The sequence below is a fragment of the Pipistrellus kuhlii genome, unplaced genomic scaffold (genome assembly GCF_014108245.1).
Source record: "Pipistrellus kuhlii isolate mPipKuh1 unplaced genomic scaffold, mPipKuh1.p scaffold_m20_p_25, whole genome shotgun sequence".
In the NCBI taxonomy this organism is placed as follows: domain Eukaryota; kingdom Metazoa; phylum Chordata; class Mammalia; order Chiroptera; family Vespertilionidae; genus Pipistrellus; species Pipistrellus kuhlii.
This window is the reverse complement of record NW_023425524.1, coordinates 243,602-262,388: the sequence shown is the minus strand read 5'-3', so window position 1 is coordinate 262,388 and position 18,787 is coordinate 243,602. Positions and strand designations below refer to the sequence as shown.

Below are 18,787 nucleotides of genomic sequence, written 5' to 3'. Positions count from 1 at the left end.
AGCGTTGGCTTGGGGACTGAAGGGTCCCAGGTTCGATTCCCGTCAAGAGCATGTACCTTGGTTGCGGGCATATCCCCAGTAGGGGGCGTACAAGAGGCAGCTGATCGATGACTCTCTCTCATCGATGTTTCTCACTGTATCTCTCTCCCTTCCTCTCTGTACAAAAATCAATAAAATATATTAATAAAAATAAAAAAATAAAAAAACCACCGCAGGCACCTGAGAGCACACCGTTTATTGCCAGAGGACAGACACCTTTATTGCAGGGGGACTCGGCCGGCATCTGCCCTCCCGTGTGCCCTCCCCCTTCACCGTGCCCGAGTCCTTCGTACAGAGAGAAATCCAAAGAAACGGTCCCCACAGCCTCGGGGGGGAAGAGGTTTGCTGAGACCCGCCGACGGGACCCCTCTGTCCAGGAGAGGCATCTACAGACACCTCAGCGCGGACACACGTTCACGGGCACCGATTCCGTGTTATAAATAACAGGGTCGTCTCAGGTTCTACAAAAATAATCATTTGGGGCGGGCGCATGCAAACCCATCCACATCCGTTTATATAAAACACATCGCTGGGCTCCTCCTTGGAGAAAGGTCGCTACTGCGCCATCCGCTAAGTGATTTCGAGGCAACCCCCAGAGAAATGGACCTGTACTTTTTTTTTTAATTACATTTTCCTCCGGGTTAAAAGCAGAAAACCCGCTTCTACCCACAGCGGTCCTTCCACCCCACTAGCCGGTCCCGATCGGTGGGGTTCCGAGGAGTGACAGGCCCCGACCCCGTGTCCTCAGACACCAGACAGTCCTCGGAGCCAAAGCTCGCTTTGTTCCTCTTTCTGCTTTGTCTGGAATGCGACCGAATGTCTTCAAAATATCGGGCGTCTGTTGAAATGTTGTTTTTTGGCTTTTATCTTCTCCTAAAGACGCACAAAGCGAAGCCTCTCCCGTCCCGCCCCGCCCCGCCCGCCCCGCCCGCCGGGTGGCGCGGGAGGCCCGGGCGGCGCTCAGCGCTGCGGGGAGCCGTTGGCCAGGGCGGACGCCGGCGCCTCGGGGCCCACAAACGGCTCGCCGTCCGGCTTCTGGTCCTCCTTCCCGCCGGCCGCCTGGTCGGCGATGGAGGAGAAGGACAGCTGGTCGTGCTCCATGATGTGCAGCTGGTCCTCGTCCGGGTCCTTCTTCACGTAGAACATCTTCCGGAAGGCCTTCAGCTCCTGCAGCTCGCAGAAGGTCTCCAGCACCACCAGCATGGCCACCAGGCCCAGCAGCAGGTAGCCTGCGTGGGAGAACCGGGGCTCAGGGGGCGGCCGCGGGCAGAGAGCTCGGCGGGATGGACGCCCAGGTGTCTGTCCGTGAACCGAGCCGTCGCCACGGCTCCGGTGTCCGGGCGCACCTGGAACCCCAGGGCTCAAAGAGGGGGAACCCAGCCAGGCCTGAGCATCGACCTAGGAACCAGGAGGTCAGGGTTCGATTCCCCGTCAGGGCACAGGCCCAGGTTGTGGGCTCCCTCCCCAGGGTGTGGTGTGCAGGAGGCAGCTGATCCATGATCCTCTCTCATCATGGATGTTTCTCTCTCTCCCTCTCCCTCCTCTGCCAAAACCGGTTTGGCTCAGCGTTGGTCTGCAGACTGAAAGGTCCCAGGTTCGATTCCGGTCAAGGGCATGTGCCTTGGTTGCGGGCACATCCCCAGGAGGGGGTGTGCAGGAGGCAGCTGATGGATGTTTCTCTCTCATCGATGTTTCTAGCTCTCTATCCCTCTCCCTTCCTCTCTGTAAAAAATCAATTAAAATATATATATATATATATTTTAAAAAATGATCAGTCTCTGTCCACCTGAAATGGAGTGTGCCTATTTTCCACATATAAAATTCTGAAAATGGTTAACCTGGTCTACCTTTCAAAGGAGAACCAGATGGCCAACAAGATAAGCAAGTGTTTTAAGAAGTTTCTGGTGAGTGAGAGAGCAGGGCTGGCTGAACCAGGCTGCAATCCTGGGACTTGTTTGTTTGAGCTTAATACCCGCAATAAGGCAGAGACACATTTTTTAATTAAAGCCTGGTTCTCCGGTACATTCTGTGCACATTTTCACTCTGTAATTTATAATGCCTATTATGAGTAAGAAATGGACCTGTGCTTTTTCTTATTTTTTAATTACATGTTCATTGATTTCAGAGAGGGAGGGAGAGGGAGAGACAGAAACATCCATAATGAGAGCGAATCATCGATCGGCTGCCTTCCGCACGCCCCACATTGGGGATCGAACCCACAAAAGGGTCTGTGCCCTGACCGGGAACGGAACCATGATCTCCTTTGGGCTTGGTCCCGGAGGAGGGGGGGGGGGCAGACAGGAGGCAGCCAATTGATGATTCTCTCTCATCATGGATGTTTCTCTCTCTCCCTCTCCCTTCCTCTCTCTGAAATCACTTAAAAAAAAAAAGATATATTTTTAAAAATAAATAAAAATATAAAGAGGAATAATACAGCCCAAACCAGTTTGGCTCGGTGGATGGAGCGTCAGCCTGCGGACTGAGGGGTCCCGGGTTCGATCCTGGTCAAGGGCATGCACCTCGGTGGCGGGGTGTGCAAGAGGCAGCGGATGGATGATTCTCTCTCATCGATGTTTCTAGCTCTCTCTCCCTCTCTCTTCCTCTCTGTAAAAAAAAAAAAAAAAAATCAATAAGACATTTTTATTTTATTTTTTTTTTAAAGGAAGAATACGATTTCTACATAAAGCGTTCTGAAGGGGGAACCCCGGAGACGGGGATGGCGAACTGAAACCTCGTGTCCACGAGGAAGCCGTCGGGGCTTCTAGGAACAGGTGCCCGTGGGTGGAGCCGGGGGAGCGTGGCCTCGAACCCCTGAACCCCGGGTCCCGTGGGCGCGGTGCCGGGTACTCACAGGTGATGCCCAGCTTGTACAGCTCCCGGAAGCGCTGGTTGTAGCCCTCCCCGGGCACGTAGTCGCCCAGGCCGATGGTGCTCAGCGAGATGAAGCAGAAGTAGAAGGACTCCAGGAAGTTCCAGTCGTCCTCCAGCGCGGAGAACACGGCGGCGGGCACGAAGAAGAAGGCGGCGGCGGCCGCGGCGCCCAGCAGCAGGGCGTGGGCCAGCGCGGCGCGCCGGCGGGGCAGCCCCCAGCGCAGGTGCGCGTACAGCACCGGCCGCCGGCTCACCTGCAGGGTCACCCGCTGCACCACGGCCGTCAGGAACAGCAGCGTGAACGGGATGCCGATGACCGAGTACACGATGCAGAAGGCCTTGCCCCCGTCCGACAGGGGCACCGTGTGGCCGTAGCCTGCAGAGACGGGGAGGGGAGGGGACACAGGGAGTTAGTTCCGTGTGTGGGTTTGACATAGGTTTTTTTTTTAAAAAAAATATATATATTTATTGATTTTTTTAACAGAGTCAGAATCATCGATGAGAGAGAATCATGGATCAGCTGCCTCCTGCACACCCCCTACTGGGGATGTGCCCGCAACCAAGGGACATGACCTTGACCGGAATGGAACCTGGGACCTTTCAGTCCGCAGGCCGACGCTCTATCCACGGAGCCAAACTGGTTTCGGCTAAAATATGTTTTTATTGATGTCAGAGAGAGGAAGAGAGAGAGAGACCGAAACATCCATGATGAGAGAGAAGCATCAACCGGCTGCCTCCTCCTCCTCCTTCTTCCTTCTTCTTCTTCCTCTTACTGGGAATTGGACCCTGACCTCCTAGTTCATAAGTCAACACTCAACCACTAAGCCCTGACTTCTTTTCCGACCGTCTGTGCCATCATCTGGCTACAGGGCACATCTGAAACCATAACATCTTTCCTTTCCCGCCACTTCCGCAGGCTCTGAGACGCCACCGGCTCTACAAAACCAACAGTAAACACACACAGTAGGGCCGGCCGCCCCAGCGAGTGTAACGGTCAAACACACACAGTAGGGCCGGCGGTGCCAGCCCTACTTTCCACCAGGCCCGAGTCCCTGCCAGTTCCGGGGATCCACCCGGCCGCCAGAGGGAACCACCCACACACACACACACACACACACCCCGGCAGGGCTGAGGCTCAGCGGACGGCTAAGCCCTCACCAGCACGTGGCCCTGAACGACGAACATGTCTGAACAGGTCCATTCAGGAAAGAGCCAGCACCACGCATTTTTTCCAAAATTAGATTCTGAAAAAACAAACCACAAAAAACACCCACCCAAACCCTCCCGTCTGGGATTGTCATTGGAAGCGGGTTTGCAATCAGATTCCCAAGATCTTAACCTGCTCAGAAAGACAGGCCCCTGCGGAATCCTCCCGCCTCCGACCCCCCCCCCCAGGCCCCCCCCCCCCAATGATCTGCTTTGTTCCGGCTCTGTGCTGGGTCCACGTGGCAGGCAAGGCCGCCACCTGTGTCCGGAAAACATGCGGGTTACCCACGAGCCACGGGGCGGCAGATCCCACAGAAATCAAGTGCAACGTGTGCATCGAAATCCACGTGCCTCTTGCCCAAACTGGTGTGGGCTCAGTGGATAGAGCATCGGCCTGTGGACTGAAAAGTCCCGGGTTCGATTCCGGTCAAGGGCATGGAGCTTGGTTGCGGGCACATCCCTGGTAGGGGGTGTGAAGGAGGCAGCTGATGGATGTTTCTAACTCTCTATTATTCCTCTCCCTTCCTCTCTGTAAAAAAAAATCCATAAAATATATTTTAAAAAAATAAAAAAATAAACTCATGTGCCTCTTCCTGTGAGGTTCCAGGCCAGAGACGCTGAGGAGGGTGGAGCACCGTGGCTCTGAGCAGGGGTTCCTCACTGCTGTTTTATTTAAATATAGTTTTGTTGATTTCAGAGAGAAAGGGAGAGGGAGAGAGAGACAGAAACATGTACTTCTGTTGTGGGCACATCCCCAGTAGGGGGCTTGCAGAAGGCAGCTGATGGATGTTTCTCTCTCATCGGTGTTTCTATCTCTCTATCCCTCTCCCTTCCTCTCTGTAAAAAAAATCAATAAACACAGATGTGAGAGAGAGAGACACACGGATGTGTTGCCTCCTGCGCGCGCCCTGACTAGGGTCGGGGCTGGAGAGGAGCCTGCCACCGAGGTACGTGCCTGTCACGGGAATCGAACCCAGGAATTGGCCCGCAGGCCGATGCTCCATCCCTGAGCCACACTGGCAAGGGCAAAGGCGATGCCTTATTTGCCCACACAGGGAGTGGTCTTATTTGCTTTGTGGGCAGCTACCCAAAGCAGTGAGGAGAGGCAGACGGCAGCAGGGAACAAGGAGGAGCCGGCTGACTCCAGGAAGTCACAGCCGAGCAGGATGCTGAGGATGGCACACCGCGGGCTTCATTCAACCCCAGGGGCCAGGAATCCAGGCGACTCACAGCGTTGGACACACACACACACACACACACACCACACGCACGCACATACACCACACACACACACGCACACATGCACAAACGCACGCACACACATGCACGCGTGCGCACACACATGCACGCATACATGCGCACACACACATGCACGCACACACACATACGCACACACATGCACACACGCCCTGCAAGGCGGCCAGAATGCACCTGTCACCCGTGTGCACACACGCCCCTCCCCACAGAGCAGCATGCGGGGAGGACAGCTGTGTGGTGGCGTCTCCTGAGTCCCTCTCGCTCTGAGAACAGTGTTTGCTGGCATCGAGCGCTCCCCCGCGCCGGGCACCGCTCTGCCAGGCCGGTTTCCCCCCGGCTGGGCCTGGTGCCCGCACCCGGTGCCAGGGCCGTGCAGCCAGGAGAGGGCCGCCCACAGGGGGCCGCCATCTGTCCGCGCCTCCCGGGCTCCGAGGGGCCGCGGGCCCATCTGCCTGGGAGAGAGGCATTCCCGCTTCTGCAGAATTCCCCGGGCCTGCCAGTTCTTTTTCCTTCCCTTTTCCTTTAAAATTACAAGGAGTGGCCAGATGGGGATGATGATCTCTGAAGGCTTCATCACCTGGCCACTCAGTGTCTATCCTGTAGAATAAAAGGCTCATAGGCACATGGTCCCCTTGACCAGGAGTGCGACCAGCAGGCAGGCCGGCCGGCCAACCGCCCATGTCCCCTCCCCCTGTCCAGGCTGGCCGGACCCCACCCATGCACGAATTCATGCACCGGGCCTCTAATATATATAAACACACACTGAGTGGCCAGAGTATTATGCGTGTGGAGATCATAGTAATCCAGCCACTCAGTGTATATTTTTATGGATTTCAGAGAGGAAGAGAGAGGGAGAGGGAGAGAAACATCCATGATGAGAGAGAATCATGGGTCGGCTGCCTCCTGCACGCCCCCCACTGGGGATCAAGCCTGCAACCCCGGGCCTGTGCCCTTGACCGGGAATCGAACCATGACCTCCTGGTTCAAAGGTCAGTACTCAACCACTGAGCCAACCGACTGGGCTTAAAATGCTGGCTGGTGTGGCTCAGTGGACAGAGCGCCGGCCTGCGGACAGAAGGGTCCCAGGTTCGATTCCGGTCAAGGGCGTGTACCTCAGTGGCGCGCACATCCCCAGTGGGGGGTGTGCAGGAGGCAGCTGATGGATGTTTCTCTCTCATCGATGTTTCTGGCTCTCTGCCCCTCTCCCTTCCTCTCTGTAAAAAAAATCAATAAGATATATATATTTTAAAAAATTTAAGAAATATAAAAATAAATAAGTAAAGGCCAGGGCTGGGTCGGAGGTGAGAGGCCCCCGAAAACGAGGTTCTGAGAGCTGTCCCGGGACGGAAGCCGAGGAGGAAGACAGGCCGAGGTCACCGAGGGCGGAGGCGGAGGTCAGAGTCCGACGCTGGCTCCTGAGAAGGGACAGGGCGCCAGGAACATCGGCACGTGGCTGTGCCGCGGCCTCCAGGGCGGGCGGGGGGCCCAGCAGAGGCGCCCAGTTCCGTGAAGCACTAAGGAGTCCTGCCCAGCCCTCGCCGGTGTGGCTGGGTGGACAGAGCGTCGGCCTGTGTACCCAAAGGTCCCAGGTTCGATTCCGGTCAAGGGCATGGACCTTGGTTGCGGGCACATCCCCAGTGGGGGGGTGTGCAGGAGGCAGCTGATCGATATCTCTCTCTCATGGATGTTTCTCTCTCTCTCTTCCTCTCTGTAAAAAAAATCAATAAAAAATATAAAACAAAGAAATATATATTAAAAAAAAAATACCCAGTTACTGCCACTGTTGCGGTATAGTTGCAAGTAAAAAAAAACACAAATAAATTAAAAAAAACAAATAAATAAAAGAAACAGCTCTACACGCCTGTCTGCCACCCACGGACACACCGGGGACCATCTGGAATGACACCCTTCAGAGGTGAATAACCCCCCTTTGGCTGAATCCCTGAGAATGCGGGGGGGAGGGGGTGTGTACTCCCCAGAGCCCCCCTCTCTGTCCTGAAAGCTGGGGTCCGAGGAGGGGGAGGGGCACAGGCTGGGGCTTAGGCCACCTCCCGGCCTTGTTCCTGCCGCAGACACGCCCGGAGACACACACACACACACACACACACACACACACACACACACACACACGCCTGGTACAGGGACCCCGTGGCTGCCTCCGGGCTGGCTCGGGGCTCCCTCCCCCTGTGACACGGCGGGGGTGTCGCCCAGGGCCATCTCCCTGGCCCCTCGGTGCCCCAGGGCCCAGGCGTTCCCATAATGTCCACCTCCACTCTGCCGGAGGGTCCCCCGGCCCCATCTCCGGCCTCTCTGCCCGTCCTGATGGCCCCCCGGGCAGTGGCTCTGCCTCGGGACAGGACACCCTGTGCTCGGGAACTGCAAACGCCTCCGCCCGGCCGGCGTGGCTCAGGGGTTCAGCGTCGACCTAGGAACCAGGAGGTCCCGGTTCGATTCCCGCTCAGGGCACCGGCCCGGGGTGCAGGCTCCGTCCCCAGTGTGGGGCGTGCAGGAGGCAGCCGGTCCGTGATTCTCTCTCATCCTGGACGTTTTTCTCACTCTCTTTCCCCTCCCTTCCTCTCTGAAAGCAATAAAAATATATTAAAACAGCTGAAATGAGTTTGGCTCAATGGATAGAGCATCGGCCAGCGGACTGAGGGGTCCCAGGTTTGATTCCGGTCAAGGGCATGGACCTTGGTTGTGGGCACATCCCCAGTGGGGGGTATGCAGGAGGCAGCTGATGGATGTTTCTCTCTCGTCGATGTTTCTAGCTCACTATCCCTCTCCCTTCCTCTCTGTAAAAAAATCAGTAAAATATATTTTAAAATATATATACATATTAACAACAACAACAAAAAGAAGCACAGGTCTGCATGGGGCCCAGGCCCAGCCGTCCCTGCCTGAAGCCTGGCTGTCCAAGGGCAGGATCAGCAGCCCACAGCGGCTGCCTGCCGCCCACAGGGTCAAGTGCAAACAGTACGTCCCACACCCAGGCCCCTGGCCTCGCCCTCAGGCCTCCTGTGACCACCTGCCAGCCAGCAGGTGGCTCTGGGCCCTGGGCGGCTGCCACCCTCTCGACCTCACACCCTCTCTTCCGGGAACGTGGGCTGTCCCTGTATGTCCTCCTCTGTGTCACCCACCAAACCTACCACGTCTCCTTTTTTCTTTTTTTAAAAAAATGTATCTTTATTGATGTCAGAGAGGAAAGAAAGGGAGAGAGAGAGAAGCATCCATGATGAGAGAGAATCATGGATCGCCTGCCTCCCGCACGCCCCACACTGGGGATCAAGCCCGCAACCCAGGCCTGCGCCCTTGACCGGGAATCGAACCTGGGACCCTTCCGTCCACAGGCCGATGCTCTATCCACCGAGCCACACCGGTGAGGACTATTTTATATTTTTTAAATAGATTTCAGAGAGAAAGGGAGAGGGAGAGAGAGAGAGAAACATCAATGATAAGAGAGAATTATGGATCCGCTGCCTCCTGCACGCCCTCCACCTTCCCCCCCGCCCCCCAACACTGGGGATCGAGCCCACAACCATGGTACATTCCCTCGACAGGAATCAAACCAGCAACCCCTCGGTAGAACCAGCCCAGGGCTCTAACCACTGAGCCACGCCGGCTGAGCTGCCGGTTCCATTTCTAAGCGTGAGATATACCGCAAAGGCAGGAGCACGAGGTGGGTGTGGGGGCGACAGATTGTTGTCACAGCTTGGGGAACACGGGGGCATGATGGGGGTTGTCCCTGATCTGAACCCCTCCGTGGGGCGGTCGGACGGACAGACGGACGGACGGGGAGCAGCCGGGCACGGCCTCGGCGGCTCGGACAGGGAACCTAATCCCCGGACCGCGGTCTGTAAATAATTGAGTGCCCGGCAACCGGCGTCCGGACACGTCAAAATGTTAGCTTCAAGGATGTCTTCACCTTTTCATCCTGGTCTCAGACATGCACGCCCTCCCCTCCCCTCCCCCACCGTTATTCACATAAAATAGACAGCAGTTGACCCCTTGCCGGTGTGGCTCAGTGGATAGAGGGTCGGCCTGCAGACTGAGGGTCCCGGGTTCCACTCAGGTCAAGGGCATGTGCCTGGGGTGTGGGGCGTGCAGGAGGCAGCCGATCCATGATTCTCTCTCATCATGGATGTTTCTCTCTCTCTCTCTCTCTCTCTCTCTCTCTCTCTCTCTCTCTCTCTATCTCTCTCCATCTTCCTTCCTCTCTGACATCAATAAGGATATATATACAGGGAATGGCCAGATGATGACAATCTCTGAACGCATAATAATCTGGCCGCTCAGTGTGTGTGTGTGTGTGTGTGTGTGTGTGTGTGTGTGTGTATCAGAGGCCCAGTGCATGAATTCGTGCATGGGTGGGGTCCAGCCAGCCTGGCCAGGAGGAGGGGACATGGCCAGTTGGCCGGCCTGCCTGCTGGTGGAACTCCTGGTCGAGGGGACCATGTGCCTATCACCCTTTTATTCTATAGGATGCACACGGAGTGGCCAGATGATGATGATGCATTCAGAGCTCATCATCATCATCATCTGGCTGCTCCGCGTATATTTTAAGAAAACCTGGCATGTGAGAAGGGGACGCTCAGGTCATGGAGGACAGTGGGGAGCCGCGGTGCTGAGCTGGCATCCTGCGGTGACTCCTGGTAACTCAGCAAACCTCACACCGTGCAGAGAGAACCACCGGGGCGTCCTGGGTCACGTGACGCCGCTCCTGTCCGTTACAAACGGGGCGCTATTTGAAGCTCACAGTGTGGTTCCCGGTCAGGGCCCGGGCCCAGAGAGCAGGCTCCATCCCCGATGGTGCAGGAGGCAGCCTGCCCATGAGTCTCTCTCCTCATGCATGTTTCTCTCTCTCTCCTTCTCCTTTCTTCTCTGACATCAATAAAGATATCGTTTAAAATAAATACATAGCCCTAACCGGTGTGGCTCAGTGGATAGAGCGTCGGCCTGCGGGCTGAAGGGTCCCAGGTTCGATTCCGGTCAAGGGCATGGACCTTGGTTGCGGGCACATCCCCAGTGGGGGGTGTGCAAGAGGCAGCCGATCGATGTTTCTCTCCCATCGATGTTTCTCGCTCTCTATCCCTCTCCCTTCCTCTCTGTAAAAAAAAAAAAAAAGAAAAAAAATCAATAAAAGGAATTAAAAATAAACAAATAAATGCCGGCATCGGTGTCTGACACGATCTAAGCAGTCTCTTTACCGTAAGCATCGACCCCATTTCACCGACCAGCAAAGGGAAAGACACCCGAGGGTCACAGACAAGCCCCCTGAGGGTCTGATTCCTGCTCAGGGCGAGAATGACCCCCCATTCTTTCAGAGAGGGTCCCTCTGCACCCCCCGTCCCCCCATGACCCCCTTTCCAGCCTGACTTCGTGGCGGGGCCAAAGCCCTTTCACCGGCTCTGAGGACGACACCACGAAGGGACAAAAGAGGTCAGAGCACAACCGGAATCGGGGTGACGGGGGCGTGGAGGAAGGCGGGGCGCCCCCAAAGGCGCAGCTTCTGGATGGGGAACTGCAGGCGTCAGGGCCTCCTGGGTTCGGCCGCAGTGGGATCGGATGGCGTCCCTGCAGAGTCCCCGTGCCCTCTGACTGTGCCCGTCACCTGAAACCCTGCAGTGACGGGTCCAAACACAGCACACCGGCATCTCCCGTGTGCCACCCCCACCGCCCACAGAACCCCCTGACTCCGAGGACCCCATTTCCCACCGGGTTCTGTGCAAGCCAAGCTGGCATTCTTTTCCTTTCTTTCTTTTTTTTTTTTTTTTTAAATGTATCTTATTGATTTTTGTTTTTTGTTTTTTTACAGAGAGGAAGGGAGAGGGATAGAGAGTCAGAAACATCGATGAGAGAGAAACATCCATCAGCTGCCTCCTGCACACCCCCCACTGGGGATGTGCCCGCAGTCAAGGTCCATGCCCCTTGGCTGGAATCGAACCTGGGACCTCTCAGTCCCCAGGCCGACGCTCTATCCACTGAGCCACACAGGTCAGGGCAAGCCCGTGTTCTGACACCACCCCGAACTTTAGCTGTGTCGGGAGCCGGTCGGTACCGGACCAGCAGAGAAACATCCTGGATGGAGGACAGATTCTAAATCCTGTCTGCGTTCGCCTAGAATGAGCCCACCCGGCTCTCTCGGACCCGTGGGAAAAAAACACAAACCATTGATTCTGCTCTTTGTACACACCCTCAGAGGCCCCATCCCCACCTCCTTTATCCTCATGTGCCCCTGGCCCTCATCTCCTGGAGGAGCTCCTGCATTGTATGGGGAGAGTCCACGCCAGCGGAATGCCAACCATCAGAGAGCCATCCCCCTGGCCAGTTTGGCTCCGTGAACGGAGAGATCCACAGCCTGCGGGCTGAAGGGTCCCGGGTTCGATTCCCGCCAAGGGCACCTGCCCGGGGCGGCTGGCTGGCTGGCTGAATCCTCTGTGGGGGGCGTGCAGGAGGCAGCGGATCCGCGATTCGCTCTCATCATGGATGTTTCTGTCGCTCACCCCCTCTCCCTTCCTCTCTGAAGTCCATTAAAATACGTTTGTTTTTTTTTTTAAAAAAATTCACACACACACACACACACACACACACACACATACAAGACTTCTTGTGGATTCCATTGTAGTCACTCACCCCAGACGTCTGAATCACTGTCTCCCAGAAGCCAAGCCCACACTGCACTAGCAGCCGTTCCCCAAATAATCACCCAAACCAATGAATGGACTGGAGATAGCCTAAGCCCAGGGATTTCAAAACAAACAAACCTGGCAGGTGGGAAGGGGGAGGGGGGGTGGCAATGAAGGCAGAGCTGAAGTCTAACAGAGTAGATCCACCTGCCAAGGACAGGGGACGGGGGTGCAAAGCATTCCTGGCCGCTGGGACGGGTGTGACCTTGTGCAGGTGAAGGCGATTTGTTCCAAACATCAGATTTTGCCCCCCCCCCCCCCCCGCCAGTGTGGTTCAGTGGTTTGAGCACAGACTTACGATCCAGGAGGTCCAGGTTCGACTCCCCATTAGGGCTCCATCCCCAGTGGGGTCCGGCGAAGGGGGTGAGGAGCACCTACAGGAGACAGCCCACCCATGATCCTCTCTCATCCTTGATGTTTTTATCTCTCCTCTCTCTCCCCCACTCGCTTCCTCTCTCTCTGAGAGCAATAAAAGTATATTTTTAAAAACAAAGCATGCCCAAGTGGATAGAGACTCGGCCTGTGGACGGAAGGGCCCCAGGTTCCATGCTGGTCAAGGGCATGGACCTTGGTGGCGGGCACCTCCCCAGTGGGGGGTGTGCAGGAGGCAGCTGATGGATGTTTCTCTCTCATGGATGTTTCTAACTCTCTATGCCTCTCCCTGCCTCTCTGTAAAAAAATCAATAAAATATATTTTAAACACACACACACACACACACACACACACACACACACACGGCCAGAAGCACTGAGCACACTCTCTAAGGCAGACTCCAGGCCCATGGGGCCCACCTAGCAATACCTCCCGGCAGGTGGACAAGCCTTGTTCAGCCCCACCCAGCCTCCCTCCACCTCCACCAGCTGCCCCGGGGCGCAGGGCGGGCGGGTCACCCCAGGGCGGCCACCCGGGGCGTGGGGTGCTCCTCCCCCACTGCCCGCCCGCTGGGCGCCTCCTGCCTGGGAGGCAGGTGCACCCTGAAGTTCACGGCCGGCCCCCCCCCCCCCCCAAAGTTGAAATCCTGCTGCAGCAGGAGCCCCATTTTGCCAGATCCCTGCATGCCCTCACCCCTCCTCCTCCTCCTCCTTCTCTTCTGGGGAAAAAAAAAAAGCCACAAAAAACAAACAAAACCGGCCGGGCCTGTGCGTCCAGGTCACCGCCAGGAGCAGAGTGATGTCACCCGGCTCCCTCCCCGTCCACCCCACCCCCCACCCCCCGTGGAGAGAAAGGAGCCCACAATCCCAGGCATCACCCGGGATCGAGCCCTCCGGAAGGTGACCCCGTCATCCCTCCGGCGGGATGGGTGCGGGGAGGGCGCCCCGGCGGAGTTTCCCCGCATCCAGGCCAATGCGGGCTCCATCCCGCCACACCGGCTGGGGGCCGGGGACCCAGAAAACAGGACGGAGCCCAGGAAGCCCCTCTAGCCACCCAGGCCCAAGGTTTTGGGGGTGAGGGGGTCACTTCCCGAGAGTTCCCATGGGCACCCCCCCCCCCCGCTTCCGGCTCCCCGGCCCGGGCCAGTCCCCGGCGAGGAGAGGTGGCCCGGGTTGGAGAGGGCGCATGGGGGCGGGGTGGCGCAGGGTCGTGGGCCAGGCCAGGGGGACCCCCGGCCGGTGGCCAGTCCCCCAGCGAGTGGAGGTGGCCTGTGGCCCGGGTTGGAGAGGGAGCCTCGGAGGCTCGGGGAGTGCAGGGGGCGCAGGAGGCTCAGGGGCGCGCTCCAGGGGCCCCTCCGGCGAGGGGCGAGGGGCGCGCAGGTGGCCGGGGTGGAGAGGGTGCATCGGGGGGCGCGGGGGACGGGGGCGAGCGCCAGAGGGGCCCCCTGGGCGGCCGGGGCCAGTCCCCCAGGGAGGGGAGGCGGCCGGTGGCCGGTGGCCGGTGGCTCGGGTTGGAAAGGGCGCATCTGGGGGCGCAGGGCCGGGGCGCGCGCCGGGGCACCCCCTCTCCCCGCGGCGGGCCGGCGCCTACCGGTGGTGGACAGCACGGTGCTGGCGAAGAAGAGCGCCGAGGTGAAGTCCCAGTTCCAGCGGCCCGAGGCGTTGCCGAGCGCGGACACGCCGTAGTTGCTGGCCTCCAGCACGCGGCCCAGGAAGCGCTCCAGCTGCGGCTCGGCCAGGCAGGCGTGGCGCTCCAGGAAGCGCCGCTTGAGCTGCCGCAGCTCCTGGCGCAGCAGGTCCTCGTGCGGCAGCTCCACGGACGAGAAGACCACGGCGCCGAACACCAGGTACAGCAGGTAGCCCAGCACCAGCAGCGCGAAGCAGCAGGCCGGCCGGTGCCGCTGCGCCAGGCGCCCGCACGCGCTGCCCGCCAGCGACTGCAGCATCGCACCCGCCGCCGCCGCCGCCGCCGCCGCCGCCGCCGCCGCCGCCCGCCCGCCCGGCGACCGGAGACCGAGATCGGCTCCCGCGCCGCCCCGCCCCGGGCCCGCCCCTGGTGCCCGCCTCCCCGCGCGCCCTCCCGCGCCGCCCGCCGCCCCGCACCCGGCACCCGGCGATCGGATCGGCTCCCGCGCCGCTGAGCCCCGCCCCGGGCCCGTCCCCGGTCCCCGCCCTCCTCCCCGCGCGCCTCCCCTCCCCGCGCACCTCCCCTCCCCGCGCCCGCACCCAGCGATCGGCTCCCCCGCCCCGCCCGCAGCGGCCAGCCCGCACCCCGATTGGCTGCTCCAATCGGAGGTGCTGGGGGCCCCCCCTTTCCGGCTTCCTGCGGGGCGCCCAGGGGCGGGAGGTGGCGCTGACGTGGTGCCGGCGGCGCAGGTAACCCGAGCGCCCGGGGACCGGCCCCGCCAACGTGGCCCGAGCGCGCGCTGCCAGGCCGGGCGGGGCGGCTCCTCCTCCCGCTTCGCTGGGCTCCGCCTGAGGACCGGTGTGGGCCCCGGAGGGGGGAGAGCAGGTGCGTGCATGCGTGTGTGTGTGTGTGTGTGTGTGTGTCTGTGCATGAGCATCTGTGTGATTGTGTGTCTGTGCGTGAGTATGTGTGTCTGTGTGATGGTGTGTCCGTGCGTGAGCATGTGTGCCTGTGATTGTGTGTCTGTGCGTGAGCATCTGTGTGATTGTGTGTCTGTGCGTGAGCACGCATGTGTGCATGGGCATGTGTGTCTGTGAGGCTGGGCTCCCCCGTGCACACTCTTGTGAGGGAGTGCACGGGCATGTATTTGCTCATACGTGTGGACGTGTGCGCGTACGTGTAGGCACGTGTGCATGCGGGGTGTGCGTGCACCTGCGGGAAGGTGTGTGTGTGTGTGTCTGGGTATACGCATGTGTGAGTGCCTGCAGGAGCGTTTCCGTGTGTGCACCTGAGGGAGCGTGCAGTGCCTGTGAGTGTGCCTGGAGGTGTGTGTGCGCCATTGTGTGTGTGTCCGTGTGCCTGCTGTCCAGGCCCCGGTGACACCCTCCCCCTTCCTCAGGGAGTCCTGGGGCCCCAATCACGGTGGGTGCAGCTCCAGGCACCCGGCTTCTCACTAGAAGCTTCCGCTCCCCCCCTTCCCACCCTCCACAAGGGGCACCCGAGAGCCACCCCAGGAGAGAGTGGAAGGTTCCGTTGGGGAGCTCTCACTCTTTAAAACATGAAGCGTGAAAAAATAAAAGAAATAAAACATGAAGCGTGACAAGGGCCCGGCGGTGTGCCAGCTGCCAGGGGACCTGAGCTTTGCCAAGGGCTGTGTCTTGTTCAGGGGAGCAGGGCCAGAGCCACCTCATGGGGGGGGGGGGGGGGGGGGGGGGGGGGGGCGGGGAGACCCGGTGTGCCTTTCCTGGAAAGGCGATTTCACAATAATGGGGCAGTTTGTGTGCTCTGCCTCCAGGGGGCACCCGAGAGGCAGAGGCCAAGATTTATAGACAAGACTCCATAAACAATACACACGGAGTGGCCAGATGATGATGACCTCTGAACGCATCATCATCTGGCCGCTCGGTGTCTGTCCTATAGAATAAAAGGCTAAAATGCAAATTGTCCCCTGGACCAGGAGTTCGACCAGCAGGCAGGCCGGCCAACCGCCCATGTCCCCTCCCCCCTGGCCAGGCTGGCTGGACCCCACCCATGCACGCATTCATGCCTGCAATATATATATACACACGAAGTGGCCAGATTATTACGCATTCAGAGATCATCATCATCTGGCCACTCCGTGTGTATGCATATTACACGTAGAAAGGCATTGCGAGGGGGCCAGGTTACCACAGCCGGGATCCCCAGCTTGTATGTCTGTGCACGAGCATGCGTGTGCACCTGTGTGATTGTGTGTCTGTGCATGAGCACGCGTGTGTGCACCTGTGTTACTGTGTCTCTGCATGAGCACGCTTGTGTGCATGGGCGTGTGTGTGTCTGTGAGGCTGGGCTGGACATCAGCTACACCTGCACCCAGCTCCTCTGTACCCCAACTCCTCTTGAAACCCCGAGACCAGAAGACGGAGAAATACCCGGCTCACTCAGCATCAACCATCTTTATTAACACGCGCGCTTTCTAGTGGGATACAGCTCCAACGTATCCGACGACAGTCCGTCCTCAGGGGCCGATCGGAGCTGCTGAGCAGGGAGACCGGCCATCAAAACAAATTTATTAATAAAAAAAAAATAGACAACAATAGTGTGTAAACATCTTTTTCACGGCAAGGCTTCATAATACAGCGCGGAGGCCAGGGCCTCAAATCTCGGCAGGGAGAGCACCTTCATTGTTTGCCAACAGGAACTGGGGTTCATTTAGCCTTCAGGGCGCTACGGGGGGCGCTACGGGGAGGGGGGCTGCAGCAAAATAAATAACAGCGAGATCCTGGAGAAGATAGAGCGATCTGCAGAGACGTGACAGCGTGGAGCGTCTCTTGTAATCGTCTCTTTAAGTGGCTCCCCTTCTAGATTCATTCAAAAAAGATTTCACTCAAATAAAGCTGAACGGGGAGCCGGCCGGCGTGGCTCAGTGGGTGAGCGTCCACCCAGGAACCAGGAGGTCAGGGTTCGATTCCCGGTCAAGGGCACATGCCCTGGTTGTGGGCGCCATCCCCAGGGTGGGGCCTGCAGGAGGCAGCTGATCCATGATCCTCTCTCATCATGGATGTTTCTCTCTCTCTCTTTCTCCCTTCCTCTGAAATCACCAAACGTATTAAAAAAAAAAAAAGAGCCGAAACCGGTTTGGCTCAGTGGATAGAGCGTCGGCCTGCGGACTGAAAGGTCCCAGGTTCGATTCCGGTCAAGGGCATGTGCCTTGGTTGCTGGCACATCCCCAGTGGGGGGTGTGCAAGAGGCAGATGATCAATGTTTCTCTCTCATCGATGTCTCTAACTCTCTATCCTTCTAAAAAAGATATCTTCTATCTTTTCCTCCCTGTAAAATAATCAATAAAATATATTAAAAAGAGAAAGAAAGAAAGAAAGAAAGAAAGAGAAAGAAAGAAAGAAAGAAAGAAAGAAAGAAAGAAAGAAAGAAAGAAAGAAAAAGAAAACAGGGCCTGGAAGATGGGGACAAGACAGACGGGACACCCATCACCCCCCTTCTCTCCCCGCCCCCCACTTCTTTGGTAGAAACAAAACTGAAGGTGTGGTTTCTCTATGCCTCTTCTAAGAACGATTCAACACCCGCCCGAGAGCAAGCCGCCTCGTGGGGGGGACGGTAGGTGACACCGCACAACGCGGCAAGCACCCGCCTAGATCCTGCCGCGAGCATCTTCAGACAGGAGGCTGTTTCCTTTCGGGGGAGAATCCAGAAGGAAAGGCACGGGGACATAACTGCGCCGCCCCCAAATGCCAACAGACGTGGCAGTTTCCCCTCCAACTGTATCTGGGACGGTTCGGATAAGGAGGTGTTTAAACAGAGAAAAACAACACGACAGGAAGGTGCATGACACGACACGTGTGTCCGTCTTTAAAGATGCTGCTCCAAGAGGGAAAGGCTTTCCCATTCATTCCAGAGGCCGGGCCCCTGGCTTCCAGGCCGGGAAACCCGCTTCCTGCAGGGAGGAAAACGGGAGGCAGGTCCCAGGGGCACACACCGCGCTGAGCCCAGCGCCAATCAGGTGAACATCCGCTTTGGACGCTGAACGGGTAACATTTAATAAGTTACGTTCAGTAGATTCTCCTCCGACAGAGAAATAGTGTGAAGTTCGAGTGAGAGTTGGGTGTGTTGGCGCATGGTAACCTTACTGTTGGGTCTAGGCCCCTTACATAGGATTTTGTATCTATGCTAGTTACCATTTTTTTTTTTTAAAGTAGACACCTTTGCCTGGCCAGTGTTGCTCAGTGGTTGAACATCCACCTATAAATCAGGATGTCATGGTTCGATTCCCGGTCAGGGCACAGGCCCGGGTTGTGGGCTCCATCCCCAGTGTGGGGCATCCAGGAGGCAGCCGATCCATGATTCTCTCTCATCATGGACGTTTCTCTCTCTCTCCCTCTCTCCCTTCCTCTCTGAAACCAATAAAAAATATATATATATATATTTAAAAAATAGGCACTTTTGCTTATGAACAGCACATTCTTCTTCTTGGCTTTTTGTTGCACCAAAGAGAGAGAGTTTAGAGAGAGAAAGGTGAGAAGAAAGGAGAAAGGAGAGGGAGAAAGGGAGAGGGGAGGGGAGAAGAAGGGAGGGCGGGAAGGGGGAAGGAGGGAGGGGGAGGACAAGGTGGCCCACTCCTTCCTGCGTTATCAGCTAACACAGCGGAGACACGAGCAGCAGAATGAAAACTTGTGCTTCCCTAACTCTTCCCAGCGGAGCCGTGCGTGTGGCGTGGCCACACGCTTCCACACGCGTG

At 57.8% G+C, this 18,787-nt stretch overlaps 1 protein-coding gene across 1 annotated transcript; it reads right to left on the bottom strand.

The window, feature by feature from the left end:
• Window positions 1–472: 472 nt before the first annotated feature.
• On the bottom strand, window positions 473–14,426 carry KCNK1 (potassium two pore domain channel subfamily K member 1). Its single transcript, XM_036453401.2, has 3 exons — window positions 14,020–14,426; window positions 2,891–3,286; window positions 473–1,268 (listed from the first exon to the last, which is right to left on the bottom strand). Exons 1-3 carry the CDS (start codon window positions 14,372–14,374, stop codon window positions 1,000–1,002), a joined length of 1,020 nt encoding a protein of 339 aa, XP_036309294.1. The 5' UTR covers window positions 14,375–14,426; the 3' UTR covers window positions 473–999.
• Between the last annotated feature and the right edge of the window lie 4,361 nt (window positions 14,427–18,787).

Coding starts and splice junctions, on each gene's coding strand:
- KCNK1 (XM_036453401.2), bottom strand. CDS start 14,374: ATGCTGCAGTCGCTGGCGGGCAGCGCGTGCGGGCGCCTGGCGCAGCGG. Junction 3,287..14,019: donor CACCGTGCTGTCCACCACCG/GTAGGCGCCGGC, acceptor CCGTCTCTGCAG/GCTACGGCCACACGGTGCCC. Junction 1,269..2,890: donor GTACAAGCTGGGCATCACCT/GTGAGTACCCGG, acceptor TCTCCCACGCAG/GCTACCTGCTGCTGGGCCTG.